Source organism: Arachis duranensis, chromosome 9 (genome assembly GCF_000817695.3).
Source record: "Arachis duranensis cultivar V14167 chromosome 9, aradu.V14167.gnm2.J7QH, whole genome shotgun sequence".
Lineage (NCBI taxonomy): Eukaryota > Viridiplantae > Streptophyta > Magnoliopsida > Fabales > Fabaceae > Arachis > Arachis duranensis.
The window spans coordinates 8,089,698-8,109,476 of record NC_029780.3 but is presented as its reverse complement, the minus strand read 5'-3'; the positions used below and the strand labels follow the sequence as shown (position 1 = coordinate 8,109,476).

Genomic DNA, 19,779 nt, shown 5'->3' with positions numbered 1-19,779 from the left:
AAAAGAAGTTATTTTTTAATTTTTTTATAAATATTAAAATAATTTTTTAAAAAATTTATAATTTAATTTTAAAAATTATACCAGACACTATAATTAATACTATACTTTTTCATAAATTAAAAGTAAAAAAAATAACTTATAAATCTATTTAAACCGACCCTTATTACAGATTAGATTGCCAACCCACTCTAAACGAATTGAAACGAGTTGAATATCTACAAGTGCAGTGCAAATATTACTCTCAGTCCTAAATAGCAAATATAAGAAGAAAAAAGAAATAATCTCACATAAAAAAATAAAATGTAAATATATAAGAAGAGAGACACAAAATTTAATAATTTAAAAATTTAAATTAATTTGTTAACGAGTTATATATATCTCAAATGACATAATTTTTTTTTAAATAAAAATCTCAAATTTGATGATTCACTCCAGAAATAATAACTTATTAAAAATTAAAATACTTTTATAAATGTTAAGGGCCAAATAAAATTTATATCCAAATATTAAGAATAAAAACTATTATTACTTTATATATTTGGATAGAGGAATTATATATAATAATTTGTACTAATGAATTGATAAGATTTTTGTGCACAAAATCATATATATATATATAGATGAGGCCAATTGCATATAGAACAAACATATATTTAGGGTTTCAGTGGCTAGGTAACTTCAGTTTGCTTTTTACACACACAAAAATGGGACCTATATATGTATATATATAAATTGCCCTTATTCAGCACTGTACAAATTTAGTGTTTGCCCCTTAGTGAAGATGGAATAATAAGAAGAAGATTCAAACAAATAAATAAATTAAGTTGCCATGTGATCTCTTGGCCATTTTTGTCTAATAATATATACTTTTAGGGACCACTTTCAATTCCATGGCCATGTGACAACTTGCAGGCTAAGCGTGCACATTCATTATTTTTTGTGAATTTCAAATGCTCTACGTTCTTCATTCATATATCACTTCATATAGTATATGCCTCAAAATCCCTTTGCTTTTTCATTGACATAGATACTTCTACACATACACTAATATCTAACTTTGACCATTCTTAATTGAGAAACAATTAAACCAAGCTTTTAGATACTTGTATCATATATTCATATTGCATGCATAACATACAATAGTTAGGGTTTGTTAATTAAACCCTAAATGTCAATAGTTCAGTTTAATTAAACAATGTCCTAAAGAGATTTTTGCAATAATTAGGGTTTGTTAATATTTTTTATTTATTCTTCCAAAAAAATGTTTAAATTTGGGATTAGAACTCACATGACATTGGATATTTAAAAGATAAAAATAAATAAATAATAAAAATGAGATAAAAAAATTACTATATGAAAATTTGAGAATGAATGAACAACCGAGATGCTTAAATAATATTATCCACATATATTTTTCAATAAATTAAATAGTATACATATATACCACTAGTAGTATAATATGCTTTTTTTTTTTTTTTACAAAACAAATTATATATTTAGTATATTCACAAATTAGCAGAATATTTAAAGCATTGAAGATAAAACTAACTAATGTAATATAATAACAACTAAGTAAAATAAAGGAATTCCTTCTAATTTAAGTAACATACATTATTCAACACTTCAACTTGCTTTTCATATATATTACTAATTGAATGAAAATAGTATACTATATCAATTGAAATGTAAAAGACATAAAATAAAAGGAATACTTTCAAGTGTACCGATACATCAGTGTTTCAGTTATTTTTAACCATTTAGGGAATACTGAAACACTGATGTACCGATATATTTAAAAATTTTTCAAAATAAAAAGAAAAGAATGGAAGGCTTTCATCTTTCAGCAATTGCACTCATCATAGCTTTGCAATCCTTGCACTTACATATAACCAAAAAGAAATAATAAGTTCCCTAGGGATGCATGGGATTAGGAGTGATTTATGGAGATAATGATAATAATAATAAAATAAAATAAATTAAACCACAACTAGCTACAATAATATCTCATGGTAAAACACAAAATTAAGCTAACTAACTAATTAATAATTAATAATTAATTAATAATATCATCTATGACAAACACATCTGTAATGGTATGGGCTATTAATTGGGTCATTTCCTTCAACAGGTACTTGTTCAGCTCTGCACTTATACTTACATCCTCTACATTCATTGTAAGTGCAAGTTGGTGCTGTTGATCCAATCATCAATCTCCTTGAATTCCTCATTTTCAATCCCTGAATTATTTCTTATTGCATCAAACTCAGTTCTTTGGGATTCTAACAAAATTCAAAAATTCATATAATATAATTTAATTACCTTTAAACTTTGTTCTATTTGGGCTTGGGAAAAAGAGTGCTCATGGGAGACCAATAATCCTTTTGTTTGAATTCCTGCAACAATAATAATTTAGTGAAATAATAATATTATAATAAGTTACATATATAATAGTAGAAAATAGGAAATTACAGAAAAGGTTAACATTTTTTAAAAATAATTAATTAATAACTTTTCATCTTAACAAATGTTATTATTGTAAAAAGTTGCATTATTCAAGCATAAACCCTTTGTGAAATAATAATGATAAAAAGCATGGATAGAAGTATGGCAAAGTTTATATTAAAATCCTAAGAAATTAAATTAAAGAAAAGCAATAAGCAAGAATAATATATATAAGAGATAGAAGAAAGTAAAAGAAGTGAGACATGATAGAATTGAGTTTAGTAATATAACAATTGAAGAGGAGGAAGAAGAAGAAGTGAAGTAATGAGAGAAGGAAAAAAAAAGACATGAGTATAACCTTGTATGACTTTAGGAGTAGCAAGTGTTAATAAGGTGAAAAATAGCAAAAGTAATTTGGCAAGTTTAGTAGTTCCCATTATTATTATTACTACTACTATTATTATTATTCTACTCCCTTATTGTATCTTTTATGTGCTGGAATAACCTCAAATAAGGGAGTGATGAGAAGAGATATATAGATAATGGGGAATTTATTTGAGTAGAGAGAAAGATAAAAAGCTTAGTGGGAAATGAATATGTGAAGATAGAAGAGGGAGATGAAACAAAATGGTGAGGGATGTGTTGGCTTCAATTTAAATATTCAGAATATAAAGAGACATAGAAGACAATATCTGCAAAGAGCAGTGGATAGCATGCTTAGCTTAGCTTCAGAATTGTGTAAATTTTTTGCACCATGTTATATATATTATTAATATAATTTATTGACAAAATAAAAAATATATAATTTTATACCATCAATGATTATTAATTAAACTCTTTATGCTTAATTAATTGTTTTGATAATCTGCCCATTTTTAAACGGCAATTTTTAAGCTAAACATTTAGTTAAAATTATTTATCATTCAATTAAATTGAGAAAATATATACCATTCTACAAAAAAAAATTAAGAAAATAATAATTTTTTTCTTCAATTTCACGCTCTTCTTACTTCTCAATTGACACTTGTTATGTATGTAAGTGCACTTAATAATTTAATATTCTTTATTTATTATTACTATGAGAAAGAAATGGAGTTAATTTAATAGATAATTCTATGATAAAAAAATTTAATATGAAGAGAATAAAAAAGTGTATAATTTATTTTAAAGAATTAATAAAAATAAAATAATATATATTTTTAAAATAAATATTTAATTATCTATCAAAGAGAATCTTCATCTTTTTATTTTTTTTTCTTTTCACTACCTAATTTAATCTAGACACTATATATATTCTTGAAATTATGCGCTCCTAAATTAATTTCTTAACATGTGTTTTTTTTTCCAATACTCAAAAATGAAAATTTTCAAATTCATTTTTATTTGTATTTTATTCGCACATATGTTGTGCACAATAATTAAACACCAGTGGATTTGATGAGTTGGTTCTTACATAATAGCAAACAGCGTCCTTTTAGATTTTTTTCTGGTCTCTGGTGGATCTGGCATTCGAGGAATAACGAGTCATCCTCACAAGCATTGGACCACAAACAAGGTGATTGGTATGACTTTGTCCTTGGAAAAGGAGCTCCGAAATATTTTTGAGTTGCAACGACTGTCTATCCCCTCAACCATTAGTGGCTCTTGGATTCCCCTCAGTGGGTACCTTTAAGATTAATTGTGATGCTAGCTATCCTGGCAGTGGTGCTCGAGTTGGTTTTGCTTGTGTTAGCAGAGATTGGAAGGAAAGGTGGCAACGAGGCTGTCTGGGAACAATTGAGAATCGTAGCATTTTGCAAGGAGAGTTGTTTGCTATTTGGAGAGGCTTTCTTTTAGCATGGGACTCGAGACAAAGAGACATTATATGTGAGACAGATTGTGTGGAGGCTTTTACTATTGTCAATAATTTACAAGATTGCTCTGGGTTTATTGATCATTTGGTGTTAAAAATCCGAGATATCATGTCTTGAAAATGGCGTGCTGATCTTCGGTTAATCTTGAGAAATGCAAATACAGTAGCAGACATCATGGCAAAGACCGCAATGAGAACCCTTTCTCCCCAAGTGGAGCTTCCATTGCCTTGAAAGGAATTTGAGAATAGTATTCAGTGAGACTATCTTTCTTAAACAGTTTCTTGTTTTTTTCTCTCTCTTAGTTTTTGTTTTGTTTTTTTTTAAGTCACAAAAAAAACACCTAATCAGTGTCACATTTTACAAAATAAATCAATTTTAGATGTAATATGACTCAAATTGTGCAAAAAAAATAGATACAGAGTTTCAGGTAGAAAAAATGAGACTTTACATAAAATTAAAAAAGTAATTTAAGAACGTAAAATGTAAAATTTTAACAAAATTTAAATTGTAAAATCGTCAGACTTAGTACAAATTTTATAAAATCGATAGACTCATTTAAAATCGTAATATCAAGAGATTTTAAAAATTAAATCGAGATTCTAACTACAATGTTTTGATTATTATTTTTTATTTGTAATTTATTTAGTATATATGATATGATGCTCATGTGTAGCACCGAACAAATTTTCATAATGAAGAGGTCCCATAAATTACCAGAATCGACAGATCGCTTGTAGGGGCTTACTCATGATGACTTGATGAGAAATTCTAGAGAGTATAAAATTACCAAAATGCCCATGCCTTAATTTACATTGTTCTAGTGAAGACAAAGTTTGTGTGTTGAATTTTTGTGAAGGGTAAATAGTAGGCGAGTTTAATGCAGGGAATCGTTTGTAAACGCTGAAATACGGAGGAAAAGACATCTTAACCAACAAAAGGGAGCATCCAGGGGCTTCCACATTTGGATTTTCCTTTTGAGGGTCCAAAATATGATTCTGAAATGAACATGTCATGTTGATTGATTAAAATATGAATGTTACTAACCCAAAAAGAAAAAAAAACGAATGCTCTTAAACAGCATTGATGATTGACATTTTTAGTCATTTTAGGACTTGCATCAAAGTTATCACCTCAAATAAGTCTAATGCATCAAAATATCAATGTTCAATTTCAAAAGAATAAATATAGTAAAACTGTAAGAGTTAAGCCTTGCACTCAAATTTGTTGTTTGCTTGCAACTTTTACTACTGAATGTCTTGTTAGGTAACAACTCATGGATTCTCAATTCCAAGTTAAAATCAATTTTCTACTGAAAAGAACTTCACAACAACACTTACCTTTCATTTCAATCACTAATTTCCTTTTTATATTTCTATCCATAAAAGTTAGTTAGATGTTGGCTTTGGCATAGCTTCCTGGGAAAGGGATAACATCCCTGACATTGGTAAGACCAGTTATGAAGAATACCATAAGGTCGATCCAGTCCCAAGGGAAGGAACCAAGCAGAAAAGAAACAAAGTAGCAGAGTAACCAGATATAGATCAAGTGAAAACATCCTAAATAACTATTACATTCAAATAAACCAAATATCCCAGGTCTAAACTATAAATCAAGCGAAAATAAAAATTACTAGGAACCTAGAGAGAAAGAGTACCTCCCGATGTTACCTCACATTACACTAGAATACAGAAATCAGTGTCTTTTACCAAGGGATTTATTATGCAACTCTAGCAATCCTTGAAGAGATTCCAAGGACCATGTTTCCTCATGTTGAGCATATACCTTCTGATGTAGCGAGTCTATTATTATGCTGACATTACCAAACCCATATATTTGGTGACCGTTGTGCATTCTACCAGGCTTAATCTTGAACAACAAACCATGATGCTGGGCATGAGCCTCAATGACTTCTTTCAAGCTCAAATCATGCACACCATCTGCGGTGGCACCACTCAATGCTGCAGCAGCTTGCTGTTGAGCATAGCTTGCTGCTTTCTGTTGAGCCTCAAATTGTCGTTGCTCACGTACCCGAAGATAGCTGATATTCTCCTTCAAACCAGGTTGGACAACCTCCATTCCGTCAACAGCCTGACTCATCATATCTAAACCACGGTTAATCTGGAATCGGATACTTTCATTTGCCAATAGTTCTTCTGGAATAAGCTCCTTCCATCCATTATACCACTTCATAACTTCTTCAAAGTTAGGATTTGAGCACAACCAGTGATACAAAACCTGAAGCCACTTTGTGAAGAAGAACTTCTCCATCATGTCCACCATGATATGAATTGGAATCACAGAAGCCCATTTAATTACCCAAAAAAACTGATCGAGCTTCTGACTTGCTGGATTGACTTCAAACTCTTGCAAGACAAGTTGCAACTTAGGCACAATAAATCGAAGCATAAGTTGTTCCCAGCTTACAGCATCAAAGACAGTCTTCCACGGAGACAATATGGTATATGTAGAGGCATCACTTGGATGCCAGGCACCAAGAACAGAACTCAATTTAAAACGAATGACCTGGTAAATGCCTTCCAACTTGTGCTCTATCCTTGGTAGCCATGGATGCACCCAAGTGTGGATAGGAATGGTCTCTTGATGTGGTTCCCAAGTATCTGCAGCAGCTGACAATTTTGGCAAGACTATATTGTCCAATATGGCAGTGAGGACTGAAGGAGGAAGCAACTTCTCCCACAAATCAAGAAATCGTAGCATTGGCTCAGGATCCCGTGGCTGCCATGTATTGATTCCAGATATTCTGACGGCTGGCAACACAACTTCCGAAACCAATTGTGTATAAGGTGATGAAACATCCCATATATCAAGACATTCTTCTCCTTGAAGCAAGGTCTTCCACGTAGATACCAACTCCAACCCCCGAGATGGATTTCGAAGAGGATCCCAACGTTGGAACTCTCTAATAAACAAAGGAAGAGCATATGAGCAAGCAATGCAGGACAAATTACACAACTTGTAGCTATCAGCATATCTCTCATGCAAGTCGGTGAAGCATCTAGCAAGGAAATCTAATGTTAGTGTTCCTGAAGTGCTCTCTTCGGCTACTTCGTCCAAGACGCTCATTATTTCCTCCATATTATCCAGTTGACGCTTTTGGAATGCTGCTTCAGATTCTAACTTATCTTTTTCTTTTTTCAAGCTGAGAGCTGTCTCCCTTTCTCTCCTCAAATCTCTATCAATCTCTTGAATGTCAGCCTCCGCCAACCCAACAATCAATCCAACGTTATGCTGAAGTTCCGGCATTGGGACATCCTCCTCCTTTGCTTTCTCCTCAGCATTTAAATCAGATAGATTTGTATAAACCCGAACTTGTGGCCCCCTCATATCATAAACCTTCTGAACAACCTCCAAATTCTGTTCTTGCTTGCTTGCCAACAACTCCTCAGCAGTAACATACACTTCCTCCTCTTTCTTCTTCTTCAACCGTGACTGCTTTGACCATAGCCTCTCCTTTGTTCTGCTAGCCGCAGGCTGCACTGCTCCCACCGTGCTTTTGTTCTGTTGCTGCAAAACAGGCAACGGTGGTGGCGGCACCTCCCTTGCATCACTAAAACCAATACCTGAATTCTTAGCCCTCATTTTCACCTCGATAGGAGCCACAATACCTTGCTCATTCTTTCCAAGACCGCCCCCTCTATAACCCATCTTTTCCAACAGCTTCATCCCTATTCCATTGTTATAGAATTTCCCCGCATTACCAAACCCATCTTGATCCGAACTCTGACGCTGACCCCTCTTCTTCTCCAATTTCTCCCTCTCCCTTTCCCTCTCCCTCCGCATCGCCCCTTCCTTAATCTTCTTCCCAAAAGCCGTAGGCAAAAAATTATGATCATCACCATCATCAATGTTCTCATCAGAACCATTATTCCTATCACCATTACTACTAGTAAACCCTAAACCAGCACCTGAAGTGGAAGCAGATCCCATTCCAAGACCTAAACCTGGCCTATCCTCACTAACATAACCATCTTTCTCACCATGTTCTTTAGAATCCCTATTGTTATCAACAACATCTTGATTCGGCATAAAAGTTCCAGTAGAAATAAAATTTACCGGCTTGGTGAGGTCCTGCTTCTTGGAAAGGTCCTTCCTGCGTTTCTTGCTGGAATAATCGTCGTCGTCGTCATCGTCGGAGCCGGCAAAAACACCGTAGAGGACATCGTCTCTGGTCTGAGTACGCTTTTCTTTGCGCTTTTTGTAGTAGAATTCGCCGTTAATCCACTGGCCTTCTTCGAAATCGTTGTCCATTTCGAACCTCTCCATCTCTTGGTCCTCGTCCATGGTTTAGGGCACACGGCGGAGGGACTGAGAGGGTGGACGTGCGGGATCGATTAGGAGGCGAGGGTTTGAAAGAGGTGATAGTTGCGATGGTTGCGAGAGGGAGGCGGCGGAGGATCTAATGTGTGGTGCGGTGGCAGAGAGATGAGTGATGTTGATGATGATTTCAAAATATTATCACACAAATTCGCCAACAATGAAACCAAACCCCTGAACCTTGTTACACAGTTTTATCTCTCGCTTATATTAGAATTCTTAGTAGTTGTTTGGGCGCCTCTCCGGTGATGGTGGCGCGGCGGCAGGATGCGGCGCGGTTCCCTTCTCGCTCGGACTCCCCTCTTTCTTTCTTCCTTTCTTTCTTTCTTTCCCTTTCTACCGTGTGAGGGAAATTTTGGGTTAGAATTGTGTGTGTTGAGTTAATGGGTTGTTTGGGTGAGTTTCTAAAAGAAAAGATTTTTTTTAGTTATTTTTTTTTAAATATTTTATAAAAAAATAAAAATAATTTTATGTTTAAATATTTTATATAAAAAAATTTTTTTATTTATTAATTATGTTTAGGTATAACAATATAAAAATATGTTTTTGTTTATTTATTACATGACATCTTTTTTTTAAAGAAAAAAGATCTTTAAAAAAAATGTAAATTACAGCTTCTCAAAAAAGATATTTTTTATTTTTCTAATGCTTTTATTTTTACTATTAAAAATTTGTCAAACACAAAAGATCTTATTTTAACAGAATAATGGCGTCTAAACAAGCACTAAGTGTTTGTTGGGTGTTATTATTTTGATAAAACAAATTTAATAAAAAATATTTTTTAGCATGTTTGATAAATTTTTCATATAAAAATAAAAATATTAAAAAAATAAAAAATTTTGAGAAGCTGTAATTTATTTTTTTATAAGATCTTTTTTTTAAAAGATGTTTTTCATGTAATAAATAAACAAAAAAATATTTTTATATTATTATACTCAAATATAATTGATAGATAAAAAAATCTTTTTGTATGAGATATCCAAACATAAAATTACTTTTATTTTTTTATAAAATCTTTTAAAAAAATAACTCAAAAAAAATCTTTTTTTAAAAATTCACCCAAACAAGCCCTAAATTTGTTTCATATGAGTTTGTCCGAATCAAAATCATATTCGTAAATTTAATTAATATTTTAAAAATTTTATCTATTAAAATAAATCAATAAAAAAAGAAAATAAAAAAAATAGACATGTATATATCCAAAAATGTTAGGGACTAGTAATTTGAGTGTTTTACAACTATCAATTGGTCATCAATAATATTTTTAATAATATGTATTTAATGATAGGAGATTATTCACTTTTGTTTTGATGATTAAGTGCTGACATCTCCTAGACTTTTTCGTATATATCTTCCTAAAATAATTATATTAGTTAATTTAATATACTTGTGTATTTATTAGTTTTCATTCTTCGTTTATTTTTAGTTATTAAATGATAAAAAAAGATTTTTTTAATTTTTTTTATTTTTTAGTATATTAGCAAATTTATAATAATAAAAATAAAAATATTAAAAAATAAAAAACATCTTTTCTTTAGAAGTTATAATTTATATTTTTTTAAAATATTTTTTTAGAAAAAAATAGATATTTTTTGCATAATATAAATGAACAAAAAAAGTATCTTTATCTTATTTTATCAAACATAATTGATAAATAAAAAGATCTTTTTATATGAAATATCCAACCATAAAATCACATTTATTTTTGTAAAAGAAAAAAATCATTTAAATTTTTTTTCGAGAATAATGCCCAAACAAACCTTTAAAATATTACAAAAATAAAATAAAATCCAAGAATTTTAATGATAAATATACTTAGAGCACTTGTTAATAATTTACTAAAAATAATAGACACTAATATTTCTACTAATTCACTTTTTCATTTATTAAATATATATAAAAATAATAAAAATTGAATTAATTGAGATGATAAGTGATTTATAATTTAATTATTCCTCTTGATCGAGTTAGAAGAGTTGTCATCTCTATTTTTTCATATTTCATTTTATGTTGCCTTTGAATAATTTAATAAGCCATAGTATGTATTTTTATTGGTAAAGATTCACGTATAGTTATTTTCATATAAAATTAATAGTTAAAAATGATTAGATGTCGATTTAGTCAAATTTATCAAATTATCTAACGATTTTTAAATATTAACTTCATATAAATATAACTGCATGTGAAATTTTTGCTTTTTTTATTATTTATTAATATTTTTCAGTTAGAGAAAAATAAAAAGTACAAATGATAAAAAAATATGGTTTTAATTTTGGTTTTATAATCGCCATAACCACTATAAAAATTCATCATTTAAAGTTGTTCTAGCAAAGACAAATTTGTGTTCTAAATTTTTACAAAGGGTAAATACTAAATAGTAGGTGATTGTAATGGAGAGAATCCTTTGCAAACCTTCAAATACAGAGGAAAAGACGTCTCGACCAACAAAAGGGTGCATCCACATTTGGATTTTCCTTTTGAGGATCCAAAATATGATCGTGAAGTGAATGTAAGATAGTGCTTGGTTGAATGTTCTAATCTAATCTTATGGCATTTAAAATATGAATGTTGCTGACTCAAAGAATAAAATGAATGTTAAAATATAGTGATCTGTTGTAAACAGCTTTGATGAGAAGAACTTCCCAACAAGACTTAAATTTCATTTCAATCACAAATTTCCTTTTTATATACAATAGGACTTACATACATTCAAACTGATATGCTACACCACCAGAGTATCATACTTCTCTTGTATCCATAAAAGTTAGTTAGTTGTTGGCTTTGCCATAGCTTCTTGGGAAAGGGATAACATCCCTAACATTGGTAAGACCAGTTATGAAGAGGACCATAAGGTCGAACCGCAGAGTGAAACCAGCGTTCTTCGCAGTTCCATTTCGGTGAAGATCAAGGTACCATTCGTACTTCTCTCGCGGCAAGGCCAACTCGTTGATTCTGACATACAAATGCAGAAAAACAAAAAGAAAAAACAATTATTTCTTATTCAACAAGAAAACAAGCGAAGTCATCAATAGAATTAATACAAACTGCCACCTACAAAGAAACAACTAATTTATCATGAGTTTGGTTTTGTGTACGATAGTACAAAAACTCAGAACCAGAAGACTTTGAGATACTGAACTTGAAACCAAAATTTCAGTATACTACATTACTACTTACAATTTTCATACAGCCACTTAGTTTGTGAGTTATTTATCTATATCATGTATATATCAGAGGGAGTTGTGTTCATTTTTTTTATTCTTAAATATCAAATTGTCAAGGATGGCCACAACATAAAGGATTACTGACTTTAAGGAACTTTTCCCAATTCTATTTTTGAAAGTGTAGCTGATGTTAGAACAGTTTTCAAGTTTAAGGACATGAACATTGTCATGTCATCATATCAAGAAAGTAACATTAAAGTTTTGCCTTAAGCCCTTCTTATTTGAGGTTTTGAACAAATTATTGAGGAACGAGAACTCTTTCACATTACTTGCTATTAGAAGACATAACAAGGTAAGCACAAATTTGTTATCCTAAATAAACAATGAACAGTACCTGGAATTTATAATGTTAATTCGTTCCTCATTCTGGCTACCTGAAATTATTGTTCCAACCTGCAGATTGTTGTGCATGTAGAAGTTGTTATTCTAAAACTTGAACGCACAATACTAGAGTAGAAACATGGTCCAACTGTCAAGCTCCATCCAACATGGTTAGATGGAGAATATGTGATAGTTTAGCATGGGGTATAATAATAGCTATATTCAAATAACACTATTCAGAACTAGTCTGATAAACTCTAAATCCTGCTAAATAAGAATATGTCTACATATCACATTAACAGTTGCTTTTTCGCAGTACCTTTGGCACAACCAGATCAAATGCAGCTACGGTTCTTCCATTATCATTCAGGCGACAGTAAAACGGCTTAGCTTCTTTCGGATAATCGTATATCATAACCGGCTTCTTGTAGATGGTGTCCACTAGATAGCTAAAGAAAGACAGAGAGTAGTAAGTAACAAAAATTTAAATTGAATGCAATGCTTTTGCTTCCATTAGAAATCAGCAAATTCTAGAATATGATTATAAGATTAATGTACCTTAAGTGTTCTGCAGTGAGTGCAACACCTGATTTGAAATTTGTTTCGAATTTCTTATCTTCAACCTGGGAGCACAATTAAAACAAGTAAGAAAGAAAATCTCTTGTTTTCATCTCAGCATTTAGAAGTAGCAAACTACCTTTCTTAGAATATCTATGACTTCATTGTAGGAAAGCATTTCAGGAAAACCTGACGCAGTCTGCTGAAGACGAGTGAAGCAGGCGTTGTCAATTCTTTTGGCAATAAACTTCATATCTTCATGGCATGTTTCCAAAACATACATAATGAGGTGATTGAAATAGTCACTAGCACAATTCATGGCATCCTGCAAGCACCACAAAGTACAATGTGCTATTAAATGACAAAAGAAGCCTCCAAATCAGAATATAAGAAAGAATTAGAAGTTTACAACTATTAATTAAAGGGACTATGACTTGAGAACTTTGTATGTTAATTTAAATATGTAAAACTGCACTAATTTGATGCACAAGTATAATAAATTTTTGTCATATTTAATTAAATTAAGGTTTCTTAATGAGCAACTTCCATTTTTTTTACTCTCAATATCGTTCTGAGAAGTTTGCTATATATATAATTTTCTGTGGCTGTTCAGAAGATAAGATTCAATTCTGTAAAGAAAGAAATATAGAAATTCTCTGCTTGTTCATATTTAATCATAATCCAACCATTTTTTTGCTTGTCTCAATTTTCCCTATTATTAACTTTGGAGATACAGCATATATAAATCATTTCTACTCTAGCAAATTTCATTGGGCTGGATCAGCAACTTAGAAGGATGGCTAATAATTCTGTATATATAAGTAATACTGCATTCTATGGATTCAGATATTGAAATGTTAAATAGATAAATGGTATGCAATAAACTTATATTATGAAGCAGTGATATAGAGAGGAAAAAATGTTACCCGCAACTGCGAAAAAGCCATTTCAACCTCAACCATCCACATTTCTGAAGCATGCTTGGCCGAATCTGTTTTATCTGCCTGGAATCTTGGTCCAAAGGAGTAGACATTTCCAAGAGCACATGCATAACTCTCCAGATGCAAGCGACCGGAGACAGTCAAGAACAAATCTCTAGAAGCATCAACCACCTCATCCTTCGATGATAAGGATTTTAAATTTTTCTTCTCTATGGCTTCCAACTGTGATACCAGTTCATTTGTTTTTCGCAGATCTTGAACTGCAGCAGCCAGAGCTTCCCTATTGCTCTCGGTCCTTTTCAAAGTTTCAACTATATTGCTCTTCTCTTTAGCAGCTGCCTTCACAATATCAAGGCTAACACCATCAGTCTCATGGATAGTACTAAGCTTCTGCTTGTCAGCTTTCTGTTCCAGGCCGGCCACCTGGAACAATTTGCCAAATCCTTCGCAGTCTGTGGTGGTTATAATTGGTAAGTGCACATCAAGGAATCCTTGACCATTGAAAAATGAGTGGGTTGCAAACGACAGAGCATTGCGAATACGCATGACAGTTGCCACCTACATGTCATTTAGTGAAAAACAAAACAAATTTGGGCTTAACTTCTCATCATTTTTTAAGAAATAAATATATGATTGTCATTCCTATAATTAGGATGCAATGAGCAACCATCAATTTTATTTTATGGTTAAGGTGATAAGGTTCTATACAAATTGAGTTAATTCAACCAACTACCCATGTCACCTATCAAGAAATCTAAGCTAACTATAGATAATCAAGATGAATAGAATGAGTAAATATCAAAGTGATTATGAATTTCACCGTTGTTGTACGCGGTCGAAACTGAGGAAAGTCCCTTAACATCTCCAGTGGAACTCTCTTCTTTGATAATGGATACTTGTCAACATCTACTGTCCCAATGTGAAGAACTTTGTCAGCTTTGAGCTCAATAACATGCTTTCCCTCTGTTGCTGGTCTTTCTATTTGACCTTCGACTAGTATACAGGTTCCAGTAGGCAAGAGATTGCTGGGTTGAGCTACTGAGGACTCAACAACAACCTAAAAGTTTGTGAATGAAAATGAGAGCCATGAAAGCTAGTACAAGTTATAACAACTAACCAAGCCTTTCCCATTAGTAGTTAGAGTAGCCATTGTCAGCTTAAAAAATTATGATAGGTATACTTGGTTATTTTTAATCCGAAACATTCATTCATCATTTTTCATGTGAAACTCTTCAATAGTCACAAATTATCATTTAGATTTTTATCCTAAACGACATAATCATTTTTGTTGAGAACACAACAATACACTTGGCATTGTAAGAGTACTTAAAATTTTTCTCTTATCTTTAAAAAACTAAATCCTTTGTTTGATTAGTTGGCTCCGTTATTTATTTTTTTAATTAATGAATATAATATAAAATAAATAATAATTAAAAATTATAAAATTAGATAAATTGAAATTGTTCTTAGACTGATATTTTATTGTTTTTCAAATAATATTTGACAAACTCATGGGACCTTTTTTGTAATTTTAACTTTTAACTATCATTTGATTAGTATAAATATTAAGTTGTTTTCAACAAATCAATTTTACGAATTTATGTACCTAAATTCTAAAAAATATAAATATAAATTGTATTAATTTGATATGTACAAACTTCTCTAAATATGGATATAAATTATTATTGGCCAAGTGCGGACCTAAAATGATAATATTTTCTGAGTAGCATTGCTCGTAATATTTATAATTAAAATGTTAAAAAGAGCTAAGGAAAAATACCTGAAGGCTAGCTACGCAGGAACCATCAGTGATGAGGAGATACGCAGTAGAAAGCTGCGGCGGCGACGGCGGAGTTGCAGGCTTAGGAGGCGCGGACTCGATCCTCTTGCGAGAAGGAGCATGCGAACGCCCGTAACCGCCCCCTCCGAAAACCTCCCAAATAGATCGAATCAGAGGAATCCGAGACTGAAGCATCTCAACGCACGATATATCCTTATCTCCCTTCTTCTCACGATCAATAAACCTCTCTTCGTGTGGCACAGAAGCCGCCGGAGCTGGCGGCGGTAATGGTTTCTTAACCTCCTTGGAAGTCTTCACCCAACCGCCAACCACGACGCGCTGGCCTGCGAAACCCCGTCCGCCGTCCTGGCGGTCCAGGAGCGTCTTGAGGAGAACGCGGTGCGAGTATTTGAAAGGTAGGAGGGACGGTTGAGATTGAAGCTGAGGATCTTGTTGACGAGGTATGATGGCCATTGTGATTGCGAGAAATTGAAAATGACGAGAAATAGTGTGTTGTTATTGCGAGAAGTGGGCATTGTGGTGGGTGATATAGTTTGGGAAGATGCGTTGCTTGAGAAGGGTTTTTCTTTTTGGAGTTGGGTTTTTGGTTAATGAGGTTTGGGGGAAGAGGAAAGGGATTGTTTGGTTTCATGAGCAGAGAAGACGTGGGTGATCGTCGTGGGTTTCGTATTCTTTCAAGTTCGGTATTTTGGGCGGGATTTCGCCTTTCTTTACTGCTTCCGTCCAAATCTCAAACCTTTATTTAATGAGTTTTAATCTTTTTTGTACCTACTAGGACTATAATCAGTGCTTAGATGTTTTTGAGTTCAAATTTTGCTGCATCACCTTATTCTTTTTAAGGTGAAAATTTAAGTGCAGTAGACTTCACGTGAAGTTGATAATTGAGAATTGTTAAATGATTTGACTGGACTAAATTTTCATTTAACGGCTCTCAGCTATCAACTTCACGTGAAGTCGACTGCATTTAAGTTTCCACTTCTTTCTAAAAGAGGAAATCTCTAAGTACAAGTGTTTTGCGTTTATAAGCTTTACAAGTTTGAAGAGAACGAAATTCACTAAACGCACTATTTATGTTATGTGGCTCTTTAACAAACTTTTAAATCAATTTAAATCAATTAACGTGCAAATATATAACTTTCATTTTTTAAAAGATTTCGTTTTTTTTCCGAGTTTCTTGCCAAATATGTTGGATCTCCTTTGTGTGTTCTCTCTTTGCTTTGTTTTTTTTTTTATTTTCATGGTTTCTGAAATAAAGTTTTGAAATCATTTTAAAGATAATAGAACTTCAGAAATACACCCAAACGATTATATAAATACACCTAAACGATTACAAAAATACACCCAAACGATTGTAGAAATACACCCAAACAGTTACAGAAAGAATTACAGAAATACACCCAAATGGTTTCAGAAATACATCTAAAGAATTACAGAAATACACTCAAAAGATTTAAGAAATACACCCAAAACAGGGGAAGACAGTATATTTCTTCTTGGAATCTTTTAATGTTTTGTTGGTTAAGGATGAAGCAATGGCAGAGACAATCTAGAAGAAAAACCTAGAAGAACAGTAAAACAGTACCTTGAATAATGTTTCTTCGTTTTTCTGGTGATTTTTTATGAAAATTTGTATCTTTTCTTTTTTATTTCTACTACTCTTTGCGATGAGTTGGAACGTTTCTGCATAATCGTAATTTGTTTCGAATGTCCCTTGAATTTTGACGGTTTGCGTTTTGATTGAGGAAGAAGAGGAAGAGTGAACGTGTTGTGGGAAGAGTGATTAGGGAGCATGCATTGGACGCTTGATTCTAAAATAGTAGTACGCGTGTTTTTTTTTGGACTTGAAGTAATTTATATAGCTTGTAAGCAAAAAAAGCTTGTATGTGTAGCAAGCCTCTTCTAAAAAGGGTTAATAGTTAAAATTCTTCTTCAAAAATTACACGAGAATTAATTCAGTGCTCAAAAAATTAGATAATTCAAACTAGTTTTTAAAAAATATAATTGTGAGTTAAATTGATCATCTTATTAATTAGATAATGACGTGTTGCGATAAATATTACGTAATATATAGTCATGTTATAATTATTGATAAGTGACATATTAAGTGTGTCATTTTATATATCATCAATTTATATAAGATTAAAATAATCTTTAAAATTTTACGCATGAATTTTTTCATCTTTAAAGATTTAAAAAGTGAGTTAAATTAATCCTTAAATAACTTGAATTAATCTGGTAGTTAGATTACTTGTTTATTTTTTTAGATATAAACTATTCATCTATTTAATCAAATGACCCATGTTTAAATTTCATTTTGTTCATACAACAATCCAAAACCAAAGTTACAAAGCTGAATTGATCAACAAATTAATCAACTAACTAGTTCAGTGATTTAATGATCTAACGAGGTCAAACAATAGTCAAACAAATTTAATTAAAAATAACATAGAATTATTAAAAATTTAATATATAATTTTAAATATTTAAATTTAATTATTTCTAATAATTTCTAATCACCAATAATTAAACACAAACTTGCATGTAACAATAAAATTAACAAGGTACCATACAATTACATTTACAACAACAATCGACAATAAAATTCAGAATTCATATAATTACATTTACCTCAAGTCATCAACAATCAACAAAATTAACAAATACCATATAAGTGCATTTACATCAACAATCAACAACAAAACTTAGAATCCATATTTTATACAATTATAATTGTCAGTGTCAACGGCAATAGAAAAGGTGGGGTGACTGCTGACGGTGGCTACTAGAGCTACTGATGATAGGTTGAAATCTAAATCATGTATGGTCGTACAAGCAAGGAGAGGGCGAGTGAGTTATTGGATTTAGGTCAGAGTTGCTGAAAATTGTAAATTGTAAAAAAAAAATTTAAACGACATTATTTACTATGTATATCACCGTCTACAAACTAAATAGGATCAATTCTTGCCATTTATTAGTTAACCCTCAATTCAATCGATTTTTTATTGATTTTTTGCCAGATAATTTTTTATGACAATAGAATCGACATAAAAAACGATTTTCGATTAATTCGGTCGAATCGGTCGATTTTGTTCGATTTTTAGAATCATAACCCCCAAAACCCTTAAATGACTAAGAACTAAAGTCCTAATTAGTAGAAAAAACACTTTTCGAAATTAGAAATGACAACAGATATTTATGAAGAGAAGATTCACTTTTTGTCCTCATTTAGTAAAATACTTCCCGTCCCCACCCAATTCTTGTTATGGGTCTCTGTTTATTTTCTCCTTGGGGGAGGCAGATATCCACGATCCGCAGATATTCATGAATAATTTGATATTATTAAGTTTTAATTTTTTTATTAACACAACTATAATAAAATCCTATATAATTCAACCAAATATATTAAATCAAACATAATTTAAATACACATCTAACATAATAATATACACATAAATTTTTCAATATATAAACTAAAATAAAATGAATTAGAGATACTTATATATATACAAAGACATTTAAATAAATTTTTTTTACAGGATTTTATGATTCTCTGTAAAATGAGTATCTCAATCTATGTCTCTGTATCCATTTATTCGTGAGAACAGATTTTTATCCTAGTTAAAATTTTTAATTTCCGTAAATTTCTGTTACGAATATTTCGTAGGTGCATAATTTTTTGTCATTTCTATTCAAAATGAAAAAAAAATCATGACAAAATTTCTCTCTAAAACTCTTTAGTTTATTTTTTTTATTTTGTCGTTTGTATTATTATTATTATTATTATTTAGCTAAATTGAATAATCCTTAATTTTAAATATTATATTACAAATTTATACATTCACCCACACACATATATAATTATATGGATTTTTATTTTTCACTATATAAGTAAACTCATATTTCAAATTCGGATATAGTTTTATGGAGGCCAACAAATCCATTATTATTTGTGCCAACCTGCATCTGCCTTTGTATTACTATATACTGGGAAAAAGATCCTCTCCAGTTTTTTTAACAATTGATAGAATCCAGTGTGATTTAACACCTTTGATTTTATGAGTGGGACTAGAAATAAATAAGAGAGAGAGCACAATAAATGGTTAGATTGAACACGAATACCATCCAGTTTTTTTATCACTGGAGAGGATCCATTCCCCTATATACAGTCTTTGCCATTCCCAACACGTTATATTACCTATTTTTATTTGGATTGTAAAACAAAAATGGCCTTTTATTTGGGGTTTGAAAATGCCTAGATGAATTATTGCAGTGTGCCGAATTGCCAATGCCAAACAAGTCATGCA

General features: G+C 31.4%; 2 protein-coding genes across 2 annotated transcripts; both read right to left on the bottom strand.

Annotated features, from left to right (window-relative positions):
• Positions 1-5,615: 5,615 nt before the first annotated feature.
• Positions 5,616-8,995, bottom strand: LOC107464431 (septin and tuftelin-interacting protein 1 homolog 1). The gene has a single exon (XM_016083343.3). It carries the CDS (start codon positions 8,595-8,597, stop codon positions 5,988-5,990), a length of 2,610 nt encoding a protein of 869 aa, XP_015938829.1. The 5' UTR covers positions 8,598-8,995; the 3' UTR covers positions 5,616-5,987.
• A 2,246-nt stretch (positions 8,996-11,241) lies between these two features.
• Positions 11,242-16,137, bottom strand: LOC107464432 (asparagine--tRNA ligase, cytoplasmic 2). Its single transcript, XM_016083344.3, has 8 exons — positions 15,455-16,137; positions 14,495-14,731; positions 13,660-14,232; positions 12,873-13,058; positions 12,734-12,798; positions 12,495-12,624; positions 12,189-12,247; positions 11,242-11,582 (listed from the first exon to the last, which is right to left on the bottom strand). The coding sequence occupies exons 1-8, from the start codon at positions 15,926-15,928 to the stop codon at positions 11,399-11,401; spliced, it is 1,908 nt and encodes a 635-aa protein (XP_015938830.1). The 5' UTR covers positions 15,929-16,137; the 3' UTR covers positions 11,242-11,398.
• Positions 16,138-19,779: the final 3,642 nt, after the last annotated feature.